The following is a 20,775-nucleotide window of genomic DNA, read 5'->3' on the forward strand; positions in this document are numbered from 1 at the left end:
GTTTTGCCCATTTGCCTTTCAAGGAAAGGCTACTGTCAACAATGAAGCCCAGAGCCGTGGCTGAGTTGGACAGCGGAGGGGTGATTCCTTGCAGACACGTGTCATCCAACTATTGTTGCACAAGTTGTTGTTTGGTGGGGGGACCGATGAGGAACAATTCCGTCTTGTTCGGGCTCAGTTTAAGGTAACCGTTCGACATCCATGTTTGGATAGTGGGCAGGCATTTGCAGAGGCAAGCAATGCCCGGGGGTCACTGACCTTAACATGCAGCTGCTGTCATCAACGTTCTCATAGGTGGCTATTTTGGGGTCATTTCGGAGAGTTCCCTGTGGTTCCATGTATAGATTAAATTAAAATTACTTTTCAGAATCAGAACAAGTTAGTGGATAATCCTTTTTATATGCTTCTTATACAATTCCTACACCCTGAGGTGACTTCAATCACAAGGACAGTAAGTTGCAGAAAGGAAAGGTTTAGGGAAGCAAAAAGGTTAAACAGGTTCTCAGTAGATGTCAGGACAACTAAATCTTCCAATGAAATCTAGACAAGCCTTTCCGAGCAGTAAGAGTCTACAACGAGTTACCACCTATGAGGGACAAACAATATCAAAGTCAATGGGCTAGAAGAGTCTTCAGGGAGCAAGGACAGCCAAAGTCAATTTGAAACAGTCTATGGAGCTGAGGCACTTCTTAGAATCAAAGTCTTGCACAAAGTTAGAGAGTTTGTAAGAAAATCACGTGTAGGGTCACAAGCTGTTAAGCCTGTGGAAAGAGAGTTGGAATCAACTCTAAAGGAAAGCCACTGCATTTCCCAACTGAGAAAAGCACAGCTAAAAAGGTAATGAGGTAAGTAACCCAAACCTAAACAGTAGTACCTCTGGTTTGAAGAAGAGTGGTCCAGCTGGATTCTGTCCTGCTGCAGCAGTGCAGACCCCTGTTGTTGAGCCTCAGTCATGGGGACAAGAGGGAGGACGTCTGGAGGGCTCCTGCGGTGTAGGTCGTCTGCAGCTACGAGCTCTTTCCTGTTCAGCGGCACTTTGCGGTTTCAACACTTAGCAAACAGCACTGTTACGGATCTCGGATACCGGTTTGACTTCCTTCACTCCTTGCGTCCTGCACTTTGGTGAGGGGACTCAGGATCTGGTTGTCCTGCTTCTGGAGGGTCCTTAGAAGATTACTGGAGCTTCTAGCCGGTTTCGTTACCGCATCAGACGTTTCACTCGACTACGGATTATTCGACCCCTGGCATTCGGTTCTTACAGCAAAAGAGAAGTACAGCCAGTCAGGGAAGATGGTCCAGTGGAGTTAGTCTCAGGGTTAGTTGGTCCCAGTAGCCAAGGAGAGAAGTTGTCGCTTCCGGAGCTTCTCTGTCGAATTGAAAAAGGAGTTTCAGCACAGCAGCAGGGCTTCACTGGGCAATTCAAAGGTCCAGGAGGATGCAGAAAGCTTTGTCCTTGGTTTCTTCGTCGGGTGTTTCTTCCAGTGGTCGACTCTGCCTCTAGTCCCAAAAACCCTCGCCTTTTAAGCAGTTTTCTCCCATTCATGCACAGCCTAGGCTGTCAATCACACAGCACAGCCAGCCAATCAGGACTAGTTGTATTCAGACATATCTAGAGACGAAGGACAGGGGAGTTTTGGGACCCTCCCTCACATTCTGTCCTTACAGACACACTGGAGCCAGAGGTAGGTTTCAGGGCCGAAGGCCGCCAAAGGCAAGTCAAACAAAGGGCTTGAATCTATTTCGACGCACCTAGTAAAACCCAAAAAAAGACCTCACAAACAGAAAATGGCTAAAAAAGAAGTCAGGGGCCATTTTGACAAAATGGTCACCCATTGGTGCTTTACTGCAGCTGAAGGTTCAGCCTCCGGTAGAAAAGCACAATGGTAGGAAAATTAAACAACTGCCATCAGCCATTTAATGTAGTGAGGGTAACATACAAATGTTACATGAGCATGTAGGATAAGGGACTACTAGGTAACCCCCCAGCACTCCATATAAGATGAGGTGTGCTGGACCTACAAAGAGAAAAGGTAAGTAAAGTCAATTTCACTTTACTTTTCTTGCGAACAGTAGTTCACCAAAGAAAAGGTATTTAAACCTTAGGAGAAATCTCTGTGATACTGCACTGAAGGTGCTATGTGTCATCATACAAAAAGTAGATGCCTATGGAGTTTGTCAGACTCCAAAAACAATGGAAATGCAGAATCCAAATCAGGTCAAAACACATGAGAGAGTGATAAAAAGGGCGCACTCACTCCATGCTTGAAATGTAATAGTCCTAAAGTCCTGCAAAAGAGCTGGGTGTCTCTAAGGTTGAAGGGAATTAGCGCAGAAATGAGAATTCTCCCTAACAAGGAGTTCCTAGGATAGCGGGGCCCCTCATAGGTAAGTACTGGGACGAGGAAGAGTAGAACTAGGAGTAATGAAGATTACCTGTAAGTAATCAGTGCAAGAACTGTCATCTCCACCCTGAAGATGAGGATGAAAGTGGGCAAAGGGAAAACCTAATAATACATGGTGAGTCACTAGAATACCACCAGCTGTAATTCTGGGAATGTCCCCTGTTAGCGCAGTACATGCAGTATTTGTGTAATATGACACCCCCCCCCCCCAGATTACCACTGGTGTTCATGGTAATTAGCACTGACTGCAATCAATCCAAACAAAACTGCGAAAGCCGTAAGAACGGTCGGTGGGTTTTTACTTAAGCACTTGGTAAGGCATTTTCCTTCCTTTCTTTCCCAGGAACTGTGAAGTCCGAAGTTATTCCACCATCTAAGGCAGTTATGGCATCAATCAGCCATCGGCAGAACTGAGAAGAGATGCAAAGTATGTCAGAGTCGGCTTTAGGTGAGCAACTGCAATGTCTCTGTTATCTTGCTATGAGTAGGTTTACAGTCAGTGCACTGCATGCTGCAAGCACACATCCAAGCACTACTGCACCTCGTATAACAACCACTCGTCCAAGTGACAATAATAACATCATTAAGGAAACTAAAAGCCCAGAGTCCTACTTAAGATAGCACTGCAGGGAAATCTGGAGACTGGCTGACACTTATTCATCTGTGTCTTATGGCCTAAAGGAATAGGATGAATAGGCCTTAACACTACTCATTGCATATTTAAATACAAATACAACCTTTAGAAAAAGATATTTAAGTCAAAAGAAAACACAATTCCATTTACAGACTTAATTTACGAAAAAAGCAATACAAAGCAATTAACAACGACCTCAAACAATGGTCGCTGGGACCACACCACTAGGTTTCTTTTGGACACACTAGCCATGGCCTTTAGCCATGGCCAGTAGCAACAACCTTTCCCTGTGGTCCCTTGACATGTTGTCCCAATAGGTTTCTTTGGGGTCCACTAACCATGGCCGTCGGTCGTATGGAGACCTTCTCTGCTTCCGGGTCGGTGGCAGGTTGACTTGATGCTCTCGAATACAACTTCCAAAGGATGGTGGCCTCTGCTTAACTGGCCTCTTCGGTTCCTGTTTCTCCAATTTATTAAACTGAGGAAAAGAGGTCTTATCCCAGCTCAGGAGAATGACTCCCATGTCCTGGATAGAAGTCTCTTCAAAGTTGAGGTTTGCACACAGTTCTAGAAATATCACTGAACTAGGAGAATGACTGCCATGTCCTGGGTAGAAGTCTCCACAGTTCTAGAAATATCACTGGACTGGGAGAATGGCTCCCATGTCCTGGGTAGAAGTCTCTACAGTTCTATAAATATCACTGGACTAGTAGAATGGCTCCTTCTCCTTGGTAGAAGTATCTACAATTCTCGAAATATAACTGGACTAGGAGAATGACTCCCATGTCCTGGGTAGAAGTCTCTACAGTTCTAGAAATATCACTGGACTAGAGGAATGGCTCCCATGTCCTGGGTAGAAGTCTCTACAGTTCGAGAAATATCACTGGACTAGGAGAATGGCTCCTTCTCCTGGCTAGAAGTCTCTACAGTTCTAGAAATATCACTGGACTATGAGAATGGCCCCCAATTCCTGGGTAGAAATCTCTACAGTTCTAGAAATATCACTGGACTAGGAGAATGACTCCCATCTCCTGTGTAGGAGTCACTACAGTTCTAGAAACATCACTGGACTAGGAGAATGACTCCCATGTCCTGAGTAGAAGTCTCTACAGTTCTATTGACTCCTTCTCCTGGGTAGAAGTCTCTACAGTTCTAGAAATATCGCTGGACTAGAAGAATGTCTTCCATGTCCTGGATAGAAGTCGCTACAGTTCTAGAAATATCGCTAGACTAGAGGAATGGCTCCCATGTCCTGGGTAGAAGTCTCTACAGTTCTAGAAATATCACTGGACTAGGAGAATGACTCCCATGTCCTGGGTAGAAGTCTCTACAGTTCTATAAATATCACTGGACTAGTAGAATGGCTCCTTCTCCTGGGTAGAAGTATCTACAGTTCTCGAAATATAACTGGACTAGGAGAATGACTCCTTCTCCTGGGTAGAAGTCTCTACAGTTTTAGAAATATCACTGGACTAGGAGAATGGCTCCCATGTCCTGGGTAGAAGTATCTACAGTTCTATAAATACCACTGGACTAGTAAAATGGCTCCTTCTCCTTGGTAGAAGTATCTACAGTTCTCGAAATATAACTGGACTAGGAGAATGACTCCTTCTCCTGGGTATAAGTCTCTACAGTTCTAGAAATATCACTGGGCTAGAGGAATGGCTCCCATGTCCTGGGTAGAAGTCTCTACAGTTCTAGAAATATCACTGGACTAGGAGAATGGCTCCTTCTCCTGGCTAGAACTCTCTACAGTTCTAGAAATATCACTGGACTAGGAGAATGGCCCCCAATTCCTGGGTAGATGTCTGTACAGTTGCAGAAATATCACTGGACTAGGAGAATGACTGCCATGTCCTGAGTAGAAGTCTGTACAGTTCTAGAAATATCGCTGGACTAGAGGAATGGCTCCCATGTCCTGTGTAGGAGTCACTACAGTTCTAGAAATATCACTGGACTAGGATAATGACTCCTTCTCCTGGGTAGATGTCTGTACAGTTGTAGAAATATCACTGGACTAGGAGAATGACTCCCATCTCCTGTGTAGGAGTCACTACAGTTTTAGAAATATCACTGGACTAGGAGAATGACTCCTTCTCCTGGGTAGGAGTCACTACAGTTCTAGAAACATCACTGGACTAGGAGAATGGCTCCCATGTCCTGAGTAGAAGTCTGTACAGTTCTAGAAACATCACTGGACTAGGAGAATGACTCTGTCTCCTAGTTTACGTCCAGTTTTTAGCAGGCTTTCCTTACTTGAGTCACTTCAATTGTAGATTCTTCATCAACTCCTTCATTTCTTTTCACTGACATTTTGTCATCTCTACTTGAACACTGAACTTCAACTTTCCCCCACTGGGACGTGGGAGCGATTCCTGAACCCTCCTTGATGCTTTAACAGTTTAACAATATTCTTCAAGCTGCCCACACTGGGATTAGGAAGAGGTTCCCCGAGTCCTTCTTGACGCTTCAATACCACAGTCTTATGGAATTGGCCAGGGATTTGCCTCACAAAATGATCTATTTCTCTCTTGTCTCCTTGTTTCAATTTCTCAGGTTTTCCCGGTCCCCTCCTGGACTTATTACTGTTCCTGTTACCTTCTCTCAGGGAGCTCTTCACTAGTTTAAACAGGGGTTGTGGGTTTGTTCTCTCTCTTTCTTTCTGCTCTTCTCCGGGATGCTTGACTTCGCAGGCTGCTACTGTTGGCAGTCTGGGTGCAGGTTTCGGACCAGACGGTGCACCCATTACAGGTCACGCAGCCACCACAGTTCCTTGTACTTCCCATGCAATCACCTATGTGGCTCTGCAGTAGGCTAGTGTTGGCAGTTTCAGCGTAGTTCTTGGACCGCACAGTTCACACACGACAGGTCACGCCTTGACCACACTGACTCTCAGCTTCAGACAACTGACAAGGAGCGTTCCTCGCATCCCACAGCTTCTTCTCAACAATTCACACTGCTGCTTCAATGCTGCTTTCGATCTGCCTGTTACAAACTCATTGGCTTTCTGGCGGCCTCTTAGCTCTCCCTGTCCTTCTTTACTGTTTAGCTTAAGTAAATGGAACTGCCCCAGCGTGACGTCAGTTTGATTGACAACAGCTGGTAGAACACTCTTCATGCTTGACTGTAGCGTTCTCGGTTTCTTCTTCGTCCTAGTACATACCATAGGGAGACTGTCTGACACATTACAGTAACACATAGGGGGTCATTACAGCTTTCCCGGTATCCCGCCAGTAATTCTGGTGAGATACCAGGAAAGCTGCATTACCGTCTCTGCCCCCGATATCCCAGTATCACCTGGATTTAGGGTTGGCGGAATAACGGTAAGTTCCCTTTCCCATGGATCCAACAGGACTCCATGGGTTGGGAACCACTAATGCATCGGCATCATTGTTAACGGTGCCGGTGCTTCAGTGATTAATCTGCCGGTGGAGGCCTGAACTACAAGCACGTCAGGCCTGCCGGTGGTTCACTGCCCCTACAGGCAGGCCCAGAGTATGCTGATCGAGAAAAAATGCCCGAGCTGGTATTACCACAGCCCCCCTGCCTCAGACCCCATCCTCTTGGATGAAGTCCATCAGCGTCTTTCAAAGAGCAGGGTTTAACTGGTGACACGCTCAGAATGAGGAAAGGGTTGGTATTCCACTTATTTTCTAGTTCTGAAGAAGGACGGTGACTTGCATCTGATACTGGATCCGAGGCTTCTGAATTCGTACCGAGGAAAGGACGAATTCAAGATGGTGACTCTAGCTCGCATCCTCCAAGCCGTCGAGCTGCGGTACTATTTGTATCGCTGGACCTTCAGGGTGCATTCTTCCACATGCCTATTCTTCCAAAGTACAGGAAGTACCTGAGGTTCATTCTAGGCCAACATCACTACCAGTGTTGCCATCCTTTCCTTGGCGCACAGGTTTTTCACCAACCTGCTGACAGTGGTAGCGGCTCGTCTCAGGAGGAAAGTCCTTCCTGGCTTTCCCTACATGGATGACTGGCTCATCCGCGGACACTCCCCAGATCAGAAGTCTGCATATTGATTCCACTCATGCAGCCCATGGCACTTCTTGGGGTTTTCCGTAAACTTCAAGATGTCTCATGTTTCACAGTCCCAGTCCCTCCGATTTATCGGAGTGGTCTTGCACACATGCCTGGGCAGAATCTTTCCAACGGAGGACCGAGTAGCGAACATCTCCCAGGTGCGTTGTTCAACCAATCCTGGCCTTGAGTGATGGTTGTCTCAGAGCACATCAACCTGCTAGAGCTCGGAGCTGCCAGGCTGGCCTTGGTTGCCTTTCTACCCTCTGAAGGGCAACACTGTGCTGACCCTGAAGGACAACAGTGGCCATGCACTACATCACCAAACAGGGAGCTGTGGGCTTGTTGCCTCAGTTGATGCAGAGAAATAATGTGATTGTAGTTCTGGGATCTGGAGAACAGTGTCTCTCTGACAACTGCCCATCTTCCAACAAGAGAAAACACTACGGCGTATGCCTTGAGCAGACAGACTTCGGCTTCCTAAGAGTGTGAGCTCTGTCAGGATGTCCTGGAGGAGGCATTCTCCCGCTGCAGGGGTTCTCCCTCTGGGGAACCCCTCAAGTGCTCTTCACTTCCTGTGTGAACAGGAAGTGCAAGTTGTTCTGCTCCAAGGAATTTCCTCGACTGGCAGCTCTGAGTGACGCACTGTCAAGTGGAACTTTGACCTCCTTTATGCGTTCCCACTGTTCCCTGACGTTTTACTGGTTCTCAGGATACTGCACCTGTTCGCTCCACGTTGATTCTGATCGCTCTGGACTGGGCCCGGAGGACGATGCACTCTAAGTTGCTGGACATGTCCATCGGCCCTCCCCGGCCCCTTCTGCTGAGAGTGGAAATGCTCTCCCAGTCATAGGGGCATGCTCCCCATTCGACCCTCAGCAGCCTAAATCTTTATGCTTAATGTGATGAATCCGGCAGAGTCCTCACAGAGACCCGACCTAAAGTCTCCTCCCCGGTGGCCAGGGAAAGGCAGACGCTTCCTGATCCTGTCCCTGGGGGTGGTATTAGCCGGGAGGATCACCTGGGAGGAGAAGGGCACGAGGGGAGCAGGAGGACTCTGTTGGGTGAGACGCAGTATTTATCTTCCTCAGGGAAGGGAATGTCGGTGATACTGGAATATGTAAAGGCTTGCTGTCGGAGAGAGCTGATAACCTCCCAAGTTATCAAAGTAGGTGAAACAATAATAACCACTTACGCCCCGTAAAGGAGAATAGCCCCTTTGAGATCACGAACATTCATAAGGGTGAAAGAAAAACAAACTCCCAGAGGAATATTAAAGCTGAATCTGTAAATATTACCAACTTAAACTCGGAACATGATAATTCCTTGGTAAAACCAAATCCTTCATTTGACTCTTACAATACTCCTTTCAGGAATATAAATAAGGAGAGAAATGAACTAGATATTGATGATTTCATTAGAAACATTGATCTTTACTCTATGGACTCCAATTCCCACAATTCCCAATGTACTGCGACGAGGAAGAGGGCTGTAGAGGAAAGAGACTTCAAAGTGCAGCCTCTTAGTGTCAATGACCCACACCTGAGGGAGACTGGGAGGCATACAAGTCCCCCTCAGGTGCCGGCCAAAGAGAAGGAGAAGGAAAGTAGCAGCAGGATTTGGAGTGGTTGTGGAACACCCACGTGCCAGCAGAAGCTGAAGTTAGAGAGGAGGAGAGACGTTGGGAACACTATTGTGAGCTGAACGGATGCTGGTGCTGAGAGGGTCTCTTCTGTTCAAGACCATGATTGCAGAGGTTGCGCAGTGGGAAGCGGTGGGATTGGCAGCTTTCCCCTTGAGAGTCGCAGCGGCAGAGGTTGCGCAGCGGAAAGTTCACCATTTGAAAGTTTTTCCTGTTATCAGCCGAGCTCAGGTGGCAGATGAGCACCGGAGGGCTGGGAAAGCCAGGAAAGCTCTGGTTTCAATTGGCAGAAGCAGCTGTGCGCTAAGAAGCAGAGGATTTGCTGGGCCGCGGAGGTAAGCAGATGTGAAGGACCTGGAGGTAGCCAGATAAACGGCTATGCACGCCAGACACAGTGAGTTCACTAAGTGATTGTGACCCCAGAGTACTCCGTAACGGCCCGCTTACCAGTTGGAATACTGAGCTGACATAAAACATCATGGTGTCAGAAGGAAGTGGCAGAATGTTAACTTTACTTTCAGACCAGCTGGGTGTGATCGCAGAGGTGTGGGACAGATTAAAAGCCAGCAGCACAAGAAGGCAATGAATCAAACAATCAACTATTACCCAAGCCAGAAGAGAAGTGTACCAAAGCTAACTGAAGAGAACAACCATCGCCAAATCCAAAGAGTTGTAAGAGTGGGAGAGAACCGTTGTCAGCAGGTGCTTAATGTGGAAGTGAGAACACGAGTTGCAGGAGGGCTGCCCTTCTGATAGGAAGTACTCAGAAGGAGTGGAGTGTTGGGCAGAATTCTCATTCCATGGCTAATGTCCCTCACCTATAGAGGCCCCCAGCAGCTTTGCTGGATTTGAAGGGTTTATTTTTTTCTCCTGCTAAGAGTGAGACTCTTTTTCCCACTCTTAGGCATTTCTGCTATGTGTGTTCTAGGCTATTTTTGTGTTTAATGCCTATGGGATTTTCTCTCCCCCATAGGAACCATCTTTATTCACATGTGTTACACAGCACCCTCCGTGCAGTGACACAGGGGTATCATAGCGACCCCCAAACATGGACTCCATACCCTGGGACTGACTACTGTCTCCCAGGGCATGTAAAGTCCCCATTGACTTTACTAGTCAATCTTTATGAACAAAACCAGTACAACCCATCTTACTATGGAAGTACTGGCAAGGGTTAATAGTTTTTCCCGTATGTTCATTTTCGAGAGGGTTCCGTACAGTCCCTCTCTCAAAAGGTTCTGGCTGGTGGCAGTGGTTACTACCAAAAATATTCAACCGCAAATATTTCCCTATGGGATTTTCCCATTGTTCGAGGCTACCACATTTACTGACAGCCTTTAACATACCGCCGGTTTATTTTAATATTAACTTTACTCCGGTAGGTTTTATTTGCCAGAACTTTAATATAAATTCTTTCTCGTGTCTTTCTCAAAACTCCTAACCCAGGTCAGGGATCCTTTGTTCGTCTTTTTGGCGGGCTTCTTCCAAGAAGCCCTCATTTCGGCGCCAATGGGGTGGATCCATTGTGTGGGAGGGGGAGTAGGACCCCTGGACAGGGTTGCCTCAGCAACCCATGTAGCACTCTGTCCTGATAGGCTGGAGGGTCTCCCGCCAAGAAGACCACTCCACTGTGTGAGTGACAGCTAGGCTGTATGAATGGGGATCTTTTTGCATAAAAGCAGGGTCCTGAGGACTGGAAGAGCAAGAGGTTGCCACTAGAACTAAGAAGCCGAAGAGGAGAGAAGCCAAAGACATCTGCAACGACTGAACCACCGGTGAAGCCCTGCTGCAGCGTCTCATCACTTTTCTCCACACGACGAGAGAAGATCTTCATCTGCAAGAGCCTTCTTCCCTTGAGCTGGTGGGACCAACCAGTTTTCCAATCACCTTCCTGGACCTGCCTTGGTCGAATCGCCAGTACCCTGTACTCGGAGACCGGATAGCCAGGCACCCGTCCACCCGGACCGCGATTTGAAGGAGCGTACCTTTTATTCGTTTGGCAGCACCGCGGCTGGTTTCATCCCTGGGCAGTGCAGTAACACGATCCTTCCTCCACGACGAGAGTCCCTCTTCTTCTGCTGGATCACCTGAACTGCAGGAACTGCCAGGAACAACCGCCACCGCAGGAGTCTCTTCTACATTTCAAGGTACATTGTTCCGCCGGGCCGCCCTTTTCACGTGGTAGTGTTAAAGGTGTTTTAAATCCTTTACCTACCTGTTGGGTTGGCCGCCTCCATCATCTAACATTGTCTTTCACCTCCTGCATCCACCTTTTCGAATCGTTAACCAAAGACATAACTGCAGCTACAAGAACAATTTGCTCCTGGGCCCTTTGCCCTGTACCACTGACTCTGGCACAGGCCTATTGACTCTGGCTAAATTTGTTAGAACTGCCTTCTCTAGATTGCTTCTCAACTAGAACTGTGTTGGTGCACCTACTTCTTATAACCACCTTTTTCTTCCCATTTTTAAAACTTGTGAAGTGCCATTTTGCTCGGTTTTCATTTAAACCTTATATAACTTAAAGTACTGCCTTGCCTAAACTTGTTCACAAACTTATGGGAAATGTTGCTGGGGTGTGTAAGAAGATATTCCTGTATAACTTGTGCTTTCCCTCCCTTGTGAGAAATTGCTAGAGTGCCATTTGTGTTTGGTTTTCACTGTGCCATTTTGCTCAGTTTTCACTCTTGCTCAAGCTTGTCTACAATTTATCTAGGGAGTTGTGTATACTTTTTTTGACTGATTTTAACTTGCTTTATCAACTGTGATTAATGTGTTTAACTAGAAGTGTATAAAATAAATATATATATTCTTTTTAATACAAAGCTTTGGTCAGTGTTTCCGTGTACCCTAGTACTGTAGTCCTATTGTGTAAACCATGAATACTGCTCATCTCCCTCTTGAGATAAGTCTGACTGCTCAGTCACAGCTACCAATTAAATCTTTGTGGTACAGACTGATACCAAAGGGGATTTATTGCTCATACCTGTAGTCTTAATCTTCTGTAGTGCTCCCTAAGGGAACTGCACAGGATTCTGCCTAACATGGAGCATAACCTGCATTGTGTGCGGAAATCACCATGTCATAAACAGCAGCAGTGTTTTTCTTGTTTTCTCAGAAGAAATACTTATGTTGATTTTGTGAAGCAAGAGACATTACAAACTCATTGAAGAAGCTAACCTTTACCACAGACGTACTTGTAGTTAGTGGGTGAATTCTGTCCTGGCAGGAGAGTACACCAAGACAGAAAACAGTGTAGTAGAAGGCCTGGCGGGTGAGTGGACCAGGTGGAAGATGCTGAAATACTGTGGTGTGGTTAAAGATTTTAAAGTGGAAGTGATAGAACCACAACAATGTATTGTTGAACTGTTACTGACAAATTAGCAGTGCTGAAGCAAGTGTGTTGTACACTGCTGCAGAATTATCTACAATTGTCAAAACAAGTGTTTTGACCTATGGAAGTATTATTGGTTTAGGAGAAGTTTCCTGGACCTCTTTTGTCACAGGGGGAAAGAGGAAAACCTTGGGAAATAATTTTGTTAGAGTTCAAGTTGAAACAAACAGAACTGTGTTGGCAAGAGCACACATATTGGCAAAGTGCTTGCAGAGTGCTGTCGGCTGTCCTGTTCTGACTGTCCGTGAACTGCTCTCTATTAACACCTCATTCTATATTGGCAGCATTACCTTCATACCAAGCTGTATCTACAATCTTGCTTGTTGATTGGCTCATACAACGGAGCTCATTCAATTCATTGGTTACCTCACGGAAAGACCCGTCTCTGGCGCGTGCACATTGGCAAGAGTGCTTGCAGAGTGCTGTCAGCTCCTCAGTGAGCCAGTGATGAGGTCCATGTTTTTTTTACAAATATAAGCCTGTTTTTTATTTCCTGCCCTGACAGTAGATATGCCAGCGAAGCAAAAACAGAAGCCCCCCAGATATTATCTAAAACATGGGCCAGACAATAATAACGCTCCTCTGGTTTCTGATCCTATTGTTAATGCATTCGTCTCTGCAACAGGACAGATGGGCCGCAGGTCGACCAAAGCATGAAGTCATAAAGGGAAAATAACATATTTGTATCAACCTGAGGAGCCAACAGCTTTGCCACCGGTCTGCTTGCCTCAAATGACGGAAATCAAACTAGAAATAATCAATCGGTTAATAATCTGAGCCGGGGCCTGTTATCTCTTGAAGGCACAGATAGCAATGCTTTATTAAACCGAAGTGACTCGTTCCAGCAGAGTATGGCGGCCCCTGTTGAAGCACATCATGATGGAAATGGACTCACCACAGTTACAGAAGCCCAAGTAATTTGTTCCAATTCCAGTTTTTGTTCTGTAAAAGACTCTAACCATCTATCGGCATCTCCTAATCTGCTCTTGCATTCCTGGCCCCCGAAAGCGAACAATGTATTATCAGAAAATCAGGGGGTTCAGGCGGACACTCGACCCTCTATGGCTTCCCTGCAGTCTGTGACGGAAAGTTTACTAAAGCTCTGCGGCTGGACTTTTCAAACTGTTCAATCGATCACGAATGGCCACAGTCATTTAATAACTACAAATGATGTGGAAATGCAAACAAATGGCATAAACAGAGGCCTGGCAGGAAGTGGTAACGCCAAATTAATTGAAATTCCAGACACATGCAAGACTGACAAAATGTTGAGGCTGTGGACAAGTCAGGCTCTGACGAGGACCTATTTTACTCTTGCAAGCAGAGAGGCCCGGCCAAACTGGCCCAGACTTGTGCATTAAGACCAGCAGAGGAGGCCAAAAAAGGCCCCAGTTGCTAGCCCAACTAATGGGTCTAACTGAGCCTGAAATAAGAAGCGCCTATTAAAGGAATCAGGCCACCTGATCAGTTGTCTGACCACTGTGAAGCGGGACGAGAGGCTCATGGACGGTCTTAAAGTGGACGACCAGTCCTCCCAATTGAATAATGCATCGTGTATAAATGAGGCTCACCTCTCCCCTCAGACCTGCGGTGACGGCGAATTCGGTGGCACCCGTAGCCCAAGGTCAGATGGGAAAGGCCAACATGGAAGAAAACACCTTATCTGATGATAAAATCACTATAAAAAGTAGGAACCAGGGGAGCAGGTCATCTAGGTTGAGTCGTTCAGCATTTCTGTCCATCTTAAAACACACCCCACAACTCTGTGTTCTAGAGCCGGGCGACTTTGGGTCTCGTCAACCATAGAAATGCCACAATCCCAATATGTCACTGATTCACTGTAAGAACCCAGGCACTGTGATTCTGCTGCGGAACTTCAGAAATCTTTTGTGCAACAGTGGAGCGGACGAGGAGGATATTGCACTTCCGTGGTTACGCGTAGACAAGGATAAGGGTGGATGCTCTTTAGAGCTTAGCGCTCCAATGCAGCTGAAAGACATCCAAATCACTTTGAAATGGCTGGCGAATGCACCTCCGGTTGCACTGTCCCGCCAGAACCGAAACCCGACCATTATCTCCTGGAACACACCAGGCTTTGCACATCTCAATACCCCAAATGGGTCTGTCAGTTTGCTATTCCGAAACGCAGTGTTTTTGATACAAGAGACTTGGCTTGTAAGTGGTGCGTGCCTCGATGGGCATGTTATCTGCCAGGTCAAGGCCGGCAGAGGTGTGAGGGGGAGGTCCCCACGGGGGCTTATTGGGAGAGTCTCTAACAAATGAAGGTCTTGTAGAGTTGAACTATTGACGCTGATTATGTCTTAGCCATTGAAGTCCTCATATATTGAACCTTGTATAAGGGTCCAATCCTGATGGTGAACCTCAATGACCTGCCTGGTGGGAACGACTCGGAACACATACAAGAAGCGTTGCATGATCGATCCCCTTCATGGGCTACGGGTGATGGCACTGACGTGGTAGTCATGTGTGGTGATTGTAACGCACATTGCATTTGTCTTGAAGATTTGAAGGGATGGGGCAATTTAGGTGGCCAGAGTCGCATGAAACAGTCCACCTCAAATCAAGCTGGTTTGAATGGGATGCCCTTTAACTCAAACTGGGACCTGAACATGTTAAATGGTCGTGCGGTTGTGGACTTGCCTGGGGACTACACATGGAGACTGAGCTCGAAGAAGTCAACTTTAGATGACTTCTTTGTATCTTCAAAGGTAGTGCCAGGTGTTGTGGAAATGCGCTCCCAGTGCAATGACTGGAGCGGACACTGATTGCGGTCCCTATAGATTGCCTGCGATTTAGATGTTCACAGTAAATATACGGGTGATGTCTCAAGCAACCACGCGGGCAATCGAATTAGGTGAACATATGCTAACATACAACAGGCTAAAACCACTACAGGTGCTTACTGTCGTAACAACTCGCATAGAGGAGATAGAAGCCTGGATTACTACTTTCTCACAACATCATGCTTCAACAGTAGTTTCCCTAATGCATACATTGATGATAGAAGTGTTAGTTATGACAGGGAAATGCGTGATAGGAAACGACTGTTTAGAAGGCAGCTCCGCAGACTTAAACAGCTCCCTGTGCGGACCTGATTTAAGGAAAGCGACGTAGCAAGCAAGAAATGTGTATAGGAAATGCTTGCATCAATGGCACCTAACAGTAGTGCGTGTCCAATCACAACCTATGATCAAATCACTTGCATTGGGGAGCTCCAGATGTCTATGGCAATTGCTTGAAGGTGGCAAAGTAAACAGAGCCCATAAAGTTATCAAACCCATAAATGAGGTCACTTGGTTGCATCATCTTGGAGAGGGTTACGCGAGGGGCAACACGGATTGCTCCGTCACAGCTCCTCCTCATGCTCAGGAACATGAGAGGGGGACATAACATGGGGGATAAGCAGAATAAAAGTGTGTAACGCTCCAGGGCCTGACGGCTCAGCTGGCATAGTCTTCAAACAGGACCCTACGCTTTGGGCGGGGCTACTGAAACTCTTATTTGACAAGGTCCTCCTGGAGGGTAGGATACCGGTGTCTTGGAGCTCTTCTATATTGATCCCAGTGTTTAAAAAGTGCTCTCCCTCTGCCCCGTGCAATTACCGTTTGTTATCCATGTTGGATTTGTGAGGAACTGATGGTGGCAACCAGTAAAACAGACACAAGTGATCACAGTTCAAGGATGTTTATTGAACAATCAATGCTGTGTGCAGGTTGGAAAAACACCTAATCTAAGCCTAAATCTAAGATTGGAGCAAGCTACGACCATCAAATGAAAATAACTCAGTTCTTGTGGTGTGTCAAATAAAAAGGCCTGTACTAAGAAACCTATTGCCAAACCTTACACCTAATACAAAAAAGGGGTGTGGGATAATTCTCAAGAAAAGAAAGAATTGTTCCCAAATAATATGTCAGGATGCAGTAGCCTGGGTCTCCCTTCGCCACATTTTGAGCACGGGGCAAGATGGGATTGTGGAGCACTGTAGTCTCTGGCTTCTCCAGTACAAGGCTTGGAGCACAGTACGGTCTCTGGACTCTGCAGCATGAGACAGTTCTAATGGCAGCTCTCAGGACACATTCTCAAACTTTTGTAGCACAAGATGACAGTTCAGCTTTCAGCTCTCGGTCCGTCGATGGCCAAGTCTCGTTTTGCTTGAAAGTCTCTTGCCTTTGAGGACCTTACGTGTTCAAATAACAAAACAAAAATTCCTTTAACCAAATGAAAGTTCATTAGGGTGATAATAGTTCACCCCCGGGTCACCCTCTTCTGGGCGCTGACCCTTCCTACAAATCTCATTCCACAAATTATATGACAGCTCTTTTCTCAATTAACTTTTGGGTGATAGCTTCACTCCTGGAGCTCACTCGGTCGGGCTCAGACCCCTCTTGATTGCCAGCACTTGGGTGATGGCTTCACTCCTGGATCTCCCTCGGTCGGGCTCAGACCCCTCTTGACTGCCAGCACTTGGGTGATGGCTTCACCCCTGGATCTCCCTCGGTCAGGCTCAGACCCCTCTTGACTGCCAGCACTTGGGTGATGGCTTCACCCCTGAATCTCCCTCGGTCGGGGTCAGACCCCTCTTGACTGCCAGCACTTGGGTGATGGCTTCACCCCTGGATCTCCCTCGGTCGGGGTCAGACCCCTCTTGACTGCCAGCACTTGGGTGATAGCTTCACCCCTGAATCTCCCTCGGTCGGGGTCGGACCCCTCTTGACTGCCAGCACTTGGGTGATGGCTTCGCTCCTGAATCTCCCTCGGTCGGGGTCGGACCCCTCTTGACTGCCAGCACTTGGGTGATGGCTTCACCCCTGAATCTCCCTCGGTCGGGGTCAGACCCCTCTTGACTGCCAGCACTTGGGTGATGGCTTCACCCCTGGATCTCCCTCGGTCGGGGTCAGACCCCTCTTGACTGCCAGCACTTGGGTGATAGCTTCACCCCTGAATCTCCCTCGGTCGGGGTCGGACCCCTCTTGACTGCCAGCACTTGGGTGATGGCTTCACCCCTGAATCTCCCTCGGTCGGGGTCGGACCCTTACCAACTTCACATTTGCTTGTATTTGCGGATTCACTTCCCTTGCTTTCACTTAGTTTTTTGATCAAAGTCTTTGGATTGTATGGGGATTTTGCTTGACCATCCGTATGACCACTTTGACCTCTTCCGCTGGCTCTCCGAAGGCCTGCTGGTATCTGTAGTTTCTATCATATGAGGCTCGACTAGAGTCTCTTTAGTTAGCACCCACGTGGTGGAAGTTTCCCTCTGCAACTGGTTTCCATTTGACACTAGTTACAGTTCTTTCACAGTTCGTAGAACTTGCCACTTTGCTAGTCTCACTCAACACAGCCCGGTTCTTATCGTTTTCCCTTTCGACTCACCGGCTGTGATGAACCGCTTGGCTTTTCTTCTTCATTGGAGTCAATGCCGGTACCACGGTCGCGGGAGCTTCCTTCCCTCCTGCTCATCGGCATAGGCTTGCCCCATGCACCGTTGACATCTGCTGCAAGACACTTGTGCTATTGTTCGCGGTCTTAGGCTCTCTTCTACAAAGGTTCCACAGGTCTGGGACGAAAAAGGTAAGATCACTTCTCTCCTCATCACCCTCTCGTTTCCTGACGCCTTTCTCCTTCTCTTGAACTGCTGCGCCTGATTAGCCATCTTGTTGGGCTATCTGCTGTGCTCGTACTTTGCTCTCTGGCCCCACCTTATGTCCCTGTGGGGAAAAGGAAGGGCAGTCAGATGTGTGTGATTTAGGTTACTTGCCTGACTTTGGCTGACCTTCGTGTTGGTACATGTCAAGAAAGAAATGATTATTATTAGTCCGTAAAACCTGTATTCATGTCGGGAAAGGGTCGGGTTGTCCTATGGGATATGATGGTGAAGTGATGTGATTATCAGAAGGGGGTCTGTTGGTAGACCGAAAAAGGACAAAATGGGTGAGGTTTGTGAAATGGACGAGAAGGACCGGGATGGAGAACAGAACATAGGGGATAGTGGGAATTGTAATTGGTGATCACTTTCGACAGGGAGTTCAGAGAGTGACAATCAGAGGGACAGGATTGGTAGGGTTTGTGGGGTAAACTGGAATAGCCAGAATCGTGAAATAAACGAGGAGGGTTATGGGAACAATAGTGTTCCATCTGAGCCTGTTGGGAGTGTGGGAAACAATAATCAGAGGGACGTGGAGAAGAACGGTTGGAATTATTTAAGTAGGAATTAGAAAAGCAAGGATTCTGGAATAGGTAGTTTCTGGAAATTGGGATCCTACGGGATTGGTTATATACAGAGGGTTTGTTGGCTTTTGGTAGAAGATATTTAGATGGAGGAGGTGAGGCAGATGTGTTTTAGCCTATAAAGGCCTCAGAGATATCACTCGCCTCTCCTTCCTCCTCAGCATTGAGCATTCTCCTGAGCATAACCCTGGGTCCCTTGACCGAGGTGATCTTTCCCTGCTTGTTTGCCTTCAGGGTTGGGATAAGAGAGGGCCAGTCTTTTTGTGGCTGCTTGAATAAGGGGTTCCCGGGATCTACTTGGGAGAACACCATCAGGAGTCTTCTCGTCTTTCCTGCTTAGAGAACTGCAGTTCCTGTGTGGCTTTCACATAGGACTCTCTACCACTCGGAACCTCAGACTGTTGGATTACTTGATGGGGAGAGCGAGCGTGAAAGATTCTCCTGGTTTGTATGCTTTCTTTGTCGACTTTAAATCAGCCTAAGACACAGTGGATATGGGTAGACTCTGGGCCAAACTTAAGAGCTACGGCTACCCCCCACTTCCCTTTGCTACTGTACTTATTGCAACTTTTTCTTATTGACAATACAGCCAGGGTTAGATTGGGGGGCGAGGAGGCCTTGTCCGCTCCTGTTACAATTGACAACGAAGTAAAACAGGGTTGCATCTTGGCCCCCTTGCTCTTCAACCTATACCTGAGTGATCTATCTCATGTCCTTGCGAAAGAAGAGTCTATCCCCCCAAAATTCATGCAACACATTCCCATATGATAGCATATGCTGACAATCCAGTCCTGCTAGCCCACACTTTCTCAGGAACAAGACGAGCTGCTGAAGTATGCGAGGGAGAACTTTCTGATCATACATGGAAATAAAACTAAACTGATGACGTTTTCGTCCAAAAAGGTGACTTGTGCAAATTTGATCATTGAGGACACTGCAATTGAACACATGGCAGAGTATAAATATCTTGGTGTTGAATTGGAGTCCAAGAGAGGCTTTAAAGGGGGTTTTAATGACCAGATAGGGAAGGCTACTCAACTAACGTCACTGTTCTACCGCGTTATGCACAGAATGGGTGGTTTCTCTATTGAGGGAGCGAGACGCCTTTATTTACAACGTTTGGTACCGGGCATCATCTATGGGCTCGAAACCCTCACCATTATCGATCTTGGATATTGGCATAAGATACTGGGTCAATCCCCTTGCATACCAATGGCCGCTATTAGATTAGAGCTTGACCTTCTGTCTCTATCCTCAATGGTTTTGAAAAAACATGCACTACTGTATGTACAGATGGTGACAAACCCGGGTACAGCCTTCTTGCGTGATGTGGGTTCTGATCTCCTGAAGAGAGCAAGAGAGCCTGAGTATGAAATGAGCGCTAAACAGTTGCTTGAACAGCTGGACTGGTCACTTGCAGGTAAAGAAGACCTCTATGAGAATAAAAAGAGCTAATTAAGAACATTGAGCTGTGGGATTGGGGTGCTAACTTTCGGCACTTAGCCACATTGAAGAGTTACGCCTTTGTATCAGAATCCTTATAATCTTTTTTTTTTAAACAGCCTTATACAATGGTATGGCCCTCTAAGCATCTACGTCGCTTCCTCCTCTTGCTGCGATTAAACCATCTTCCAGTTCAGGCGGTTTTGTGTCGTAAAACAGGGATCACCAAGAATGAGAGGCATTGTGGCAGGTTCTAAAGGAATGTTCCAAAAGGGGACATGTTTACATGCGGTTTCTAGCAGAATTTGTGCATAGAGTGGACACAAAAAAGACTTATTCGTTCTGGAGGCGCAGTCGTAACACATCGAGTAAGTCTCTTCAGCTGGCCTTATATAGGATATGGTGACGAAATGTGATGATATGTTCTAGTTTCTTGACCGTGGATACATATTTTTCTTTTGTGGATTTTATGGAAGTGCATTAATGATTGTTACACACTATTTTATGTTTTATTTTTTTATTGTTGTTTGTATTTTATGTAATGTGTAGTTTTATACTAAAAGACATTACAATTAAATAAAAATAAAAAAGTTGGAACTGTAGTTGTCAAGTGGAGCAAAGGAACTGAGTTGGAACTTTATTACAAGATTTCCTTATCTTTCTGGAACTGGTGAACGGAATCCTGTTTGAATCTGGAGAAGGGGAATTCGCCCAGATTGAAAGGAGAGACAGTTCTCCGATTGTGAATCTATCTCTTATATATTTTATATTTGATCTGCCCTATGTGACTTTATGGCGTTGTTGTATGTTCAAGTGTGATGGACAAAGACCTTTTGTTAGAGTGTTTCTTTTAGTTTATATTCATAGGCAGGGAAATCCTCATCAGGGTAAGGATAGTGAGGTGTTATCCAATCTTTTGAGTTAATGAAATTACCTCTTTTAAAAAACCTTCACAAAGTTGTCCGCCTCACATTCCTGA

The 20,775-nt window shown here is 46.5% G+C and overlaps 1 protein-coding gene across 2 annotated transcripts in view; it reads left to right on the plus strand.

The window, feature by feature from the left end:
• LOC138468424 (zinc finger protein 271-like) overlaps window positions 1-20,775 on the plus strand; it is a 34,101-nt gene that overhangs the window by 2,009 nt on the left and 11,317 nt on the right. For both annotated transcript variants that reach the window (XM_069608978.1, XM_069608979.1), the window contains exon 2: window positions 2,746-2,850. In XM_069608978.1, the coding sequence (XP_069465079.1) occupies window positions 2,823-2,850 (28 nt within the window). In that variant the 5' untranslated portion in view covers window positions 2,746-2,822. The remainder of the gene's footprint in view (window positions 1-2,745; window positions 2,851-20,775) is intronic.

This window comes from Ambystoma mexicanum, chromosome 4q, assembly GCF_040938575.1.
Source record: "Ambystoma mexicanum isolate Mex_15411 chromosome 4q, UKY_AmexF1_1, whole genome shotgun sequence".
NCBI lineage: Eukaryota > Metazoa > Chordata > Amphibia > Caudata > Ambystomatidae > Ambystoma > Ambystoma mexicanum.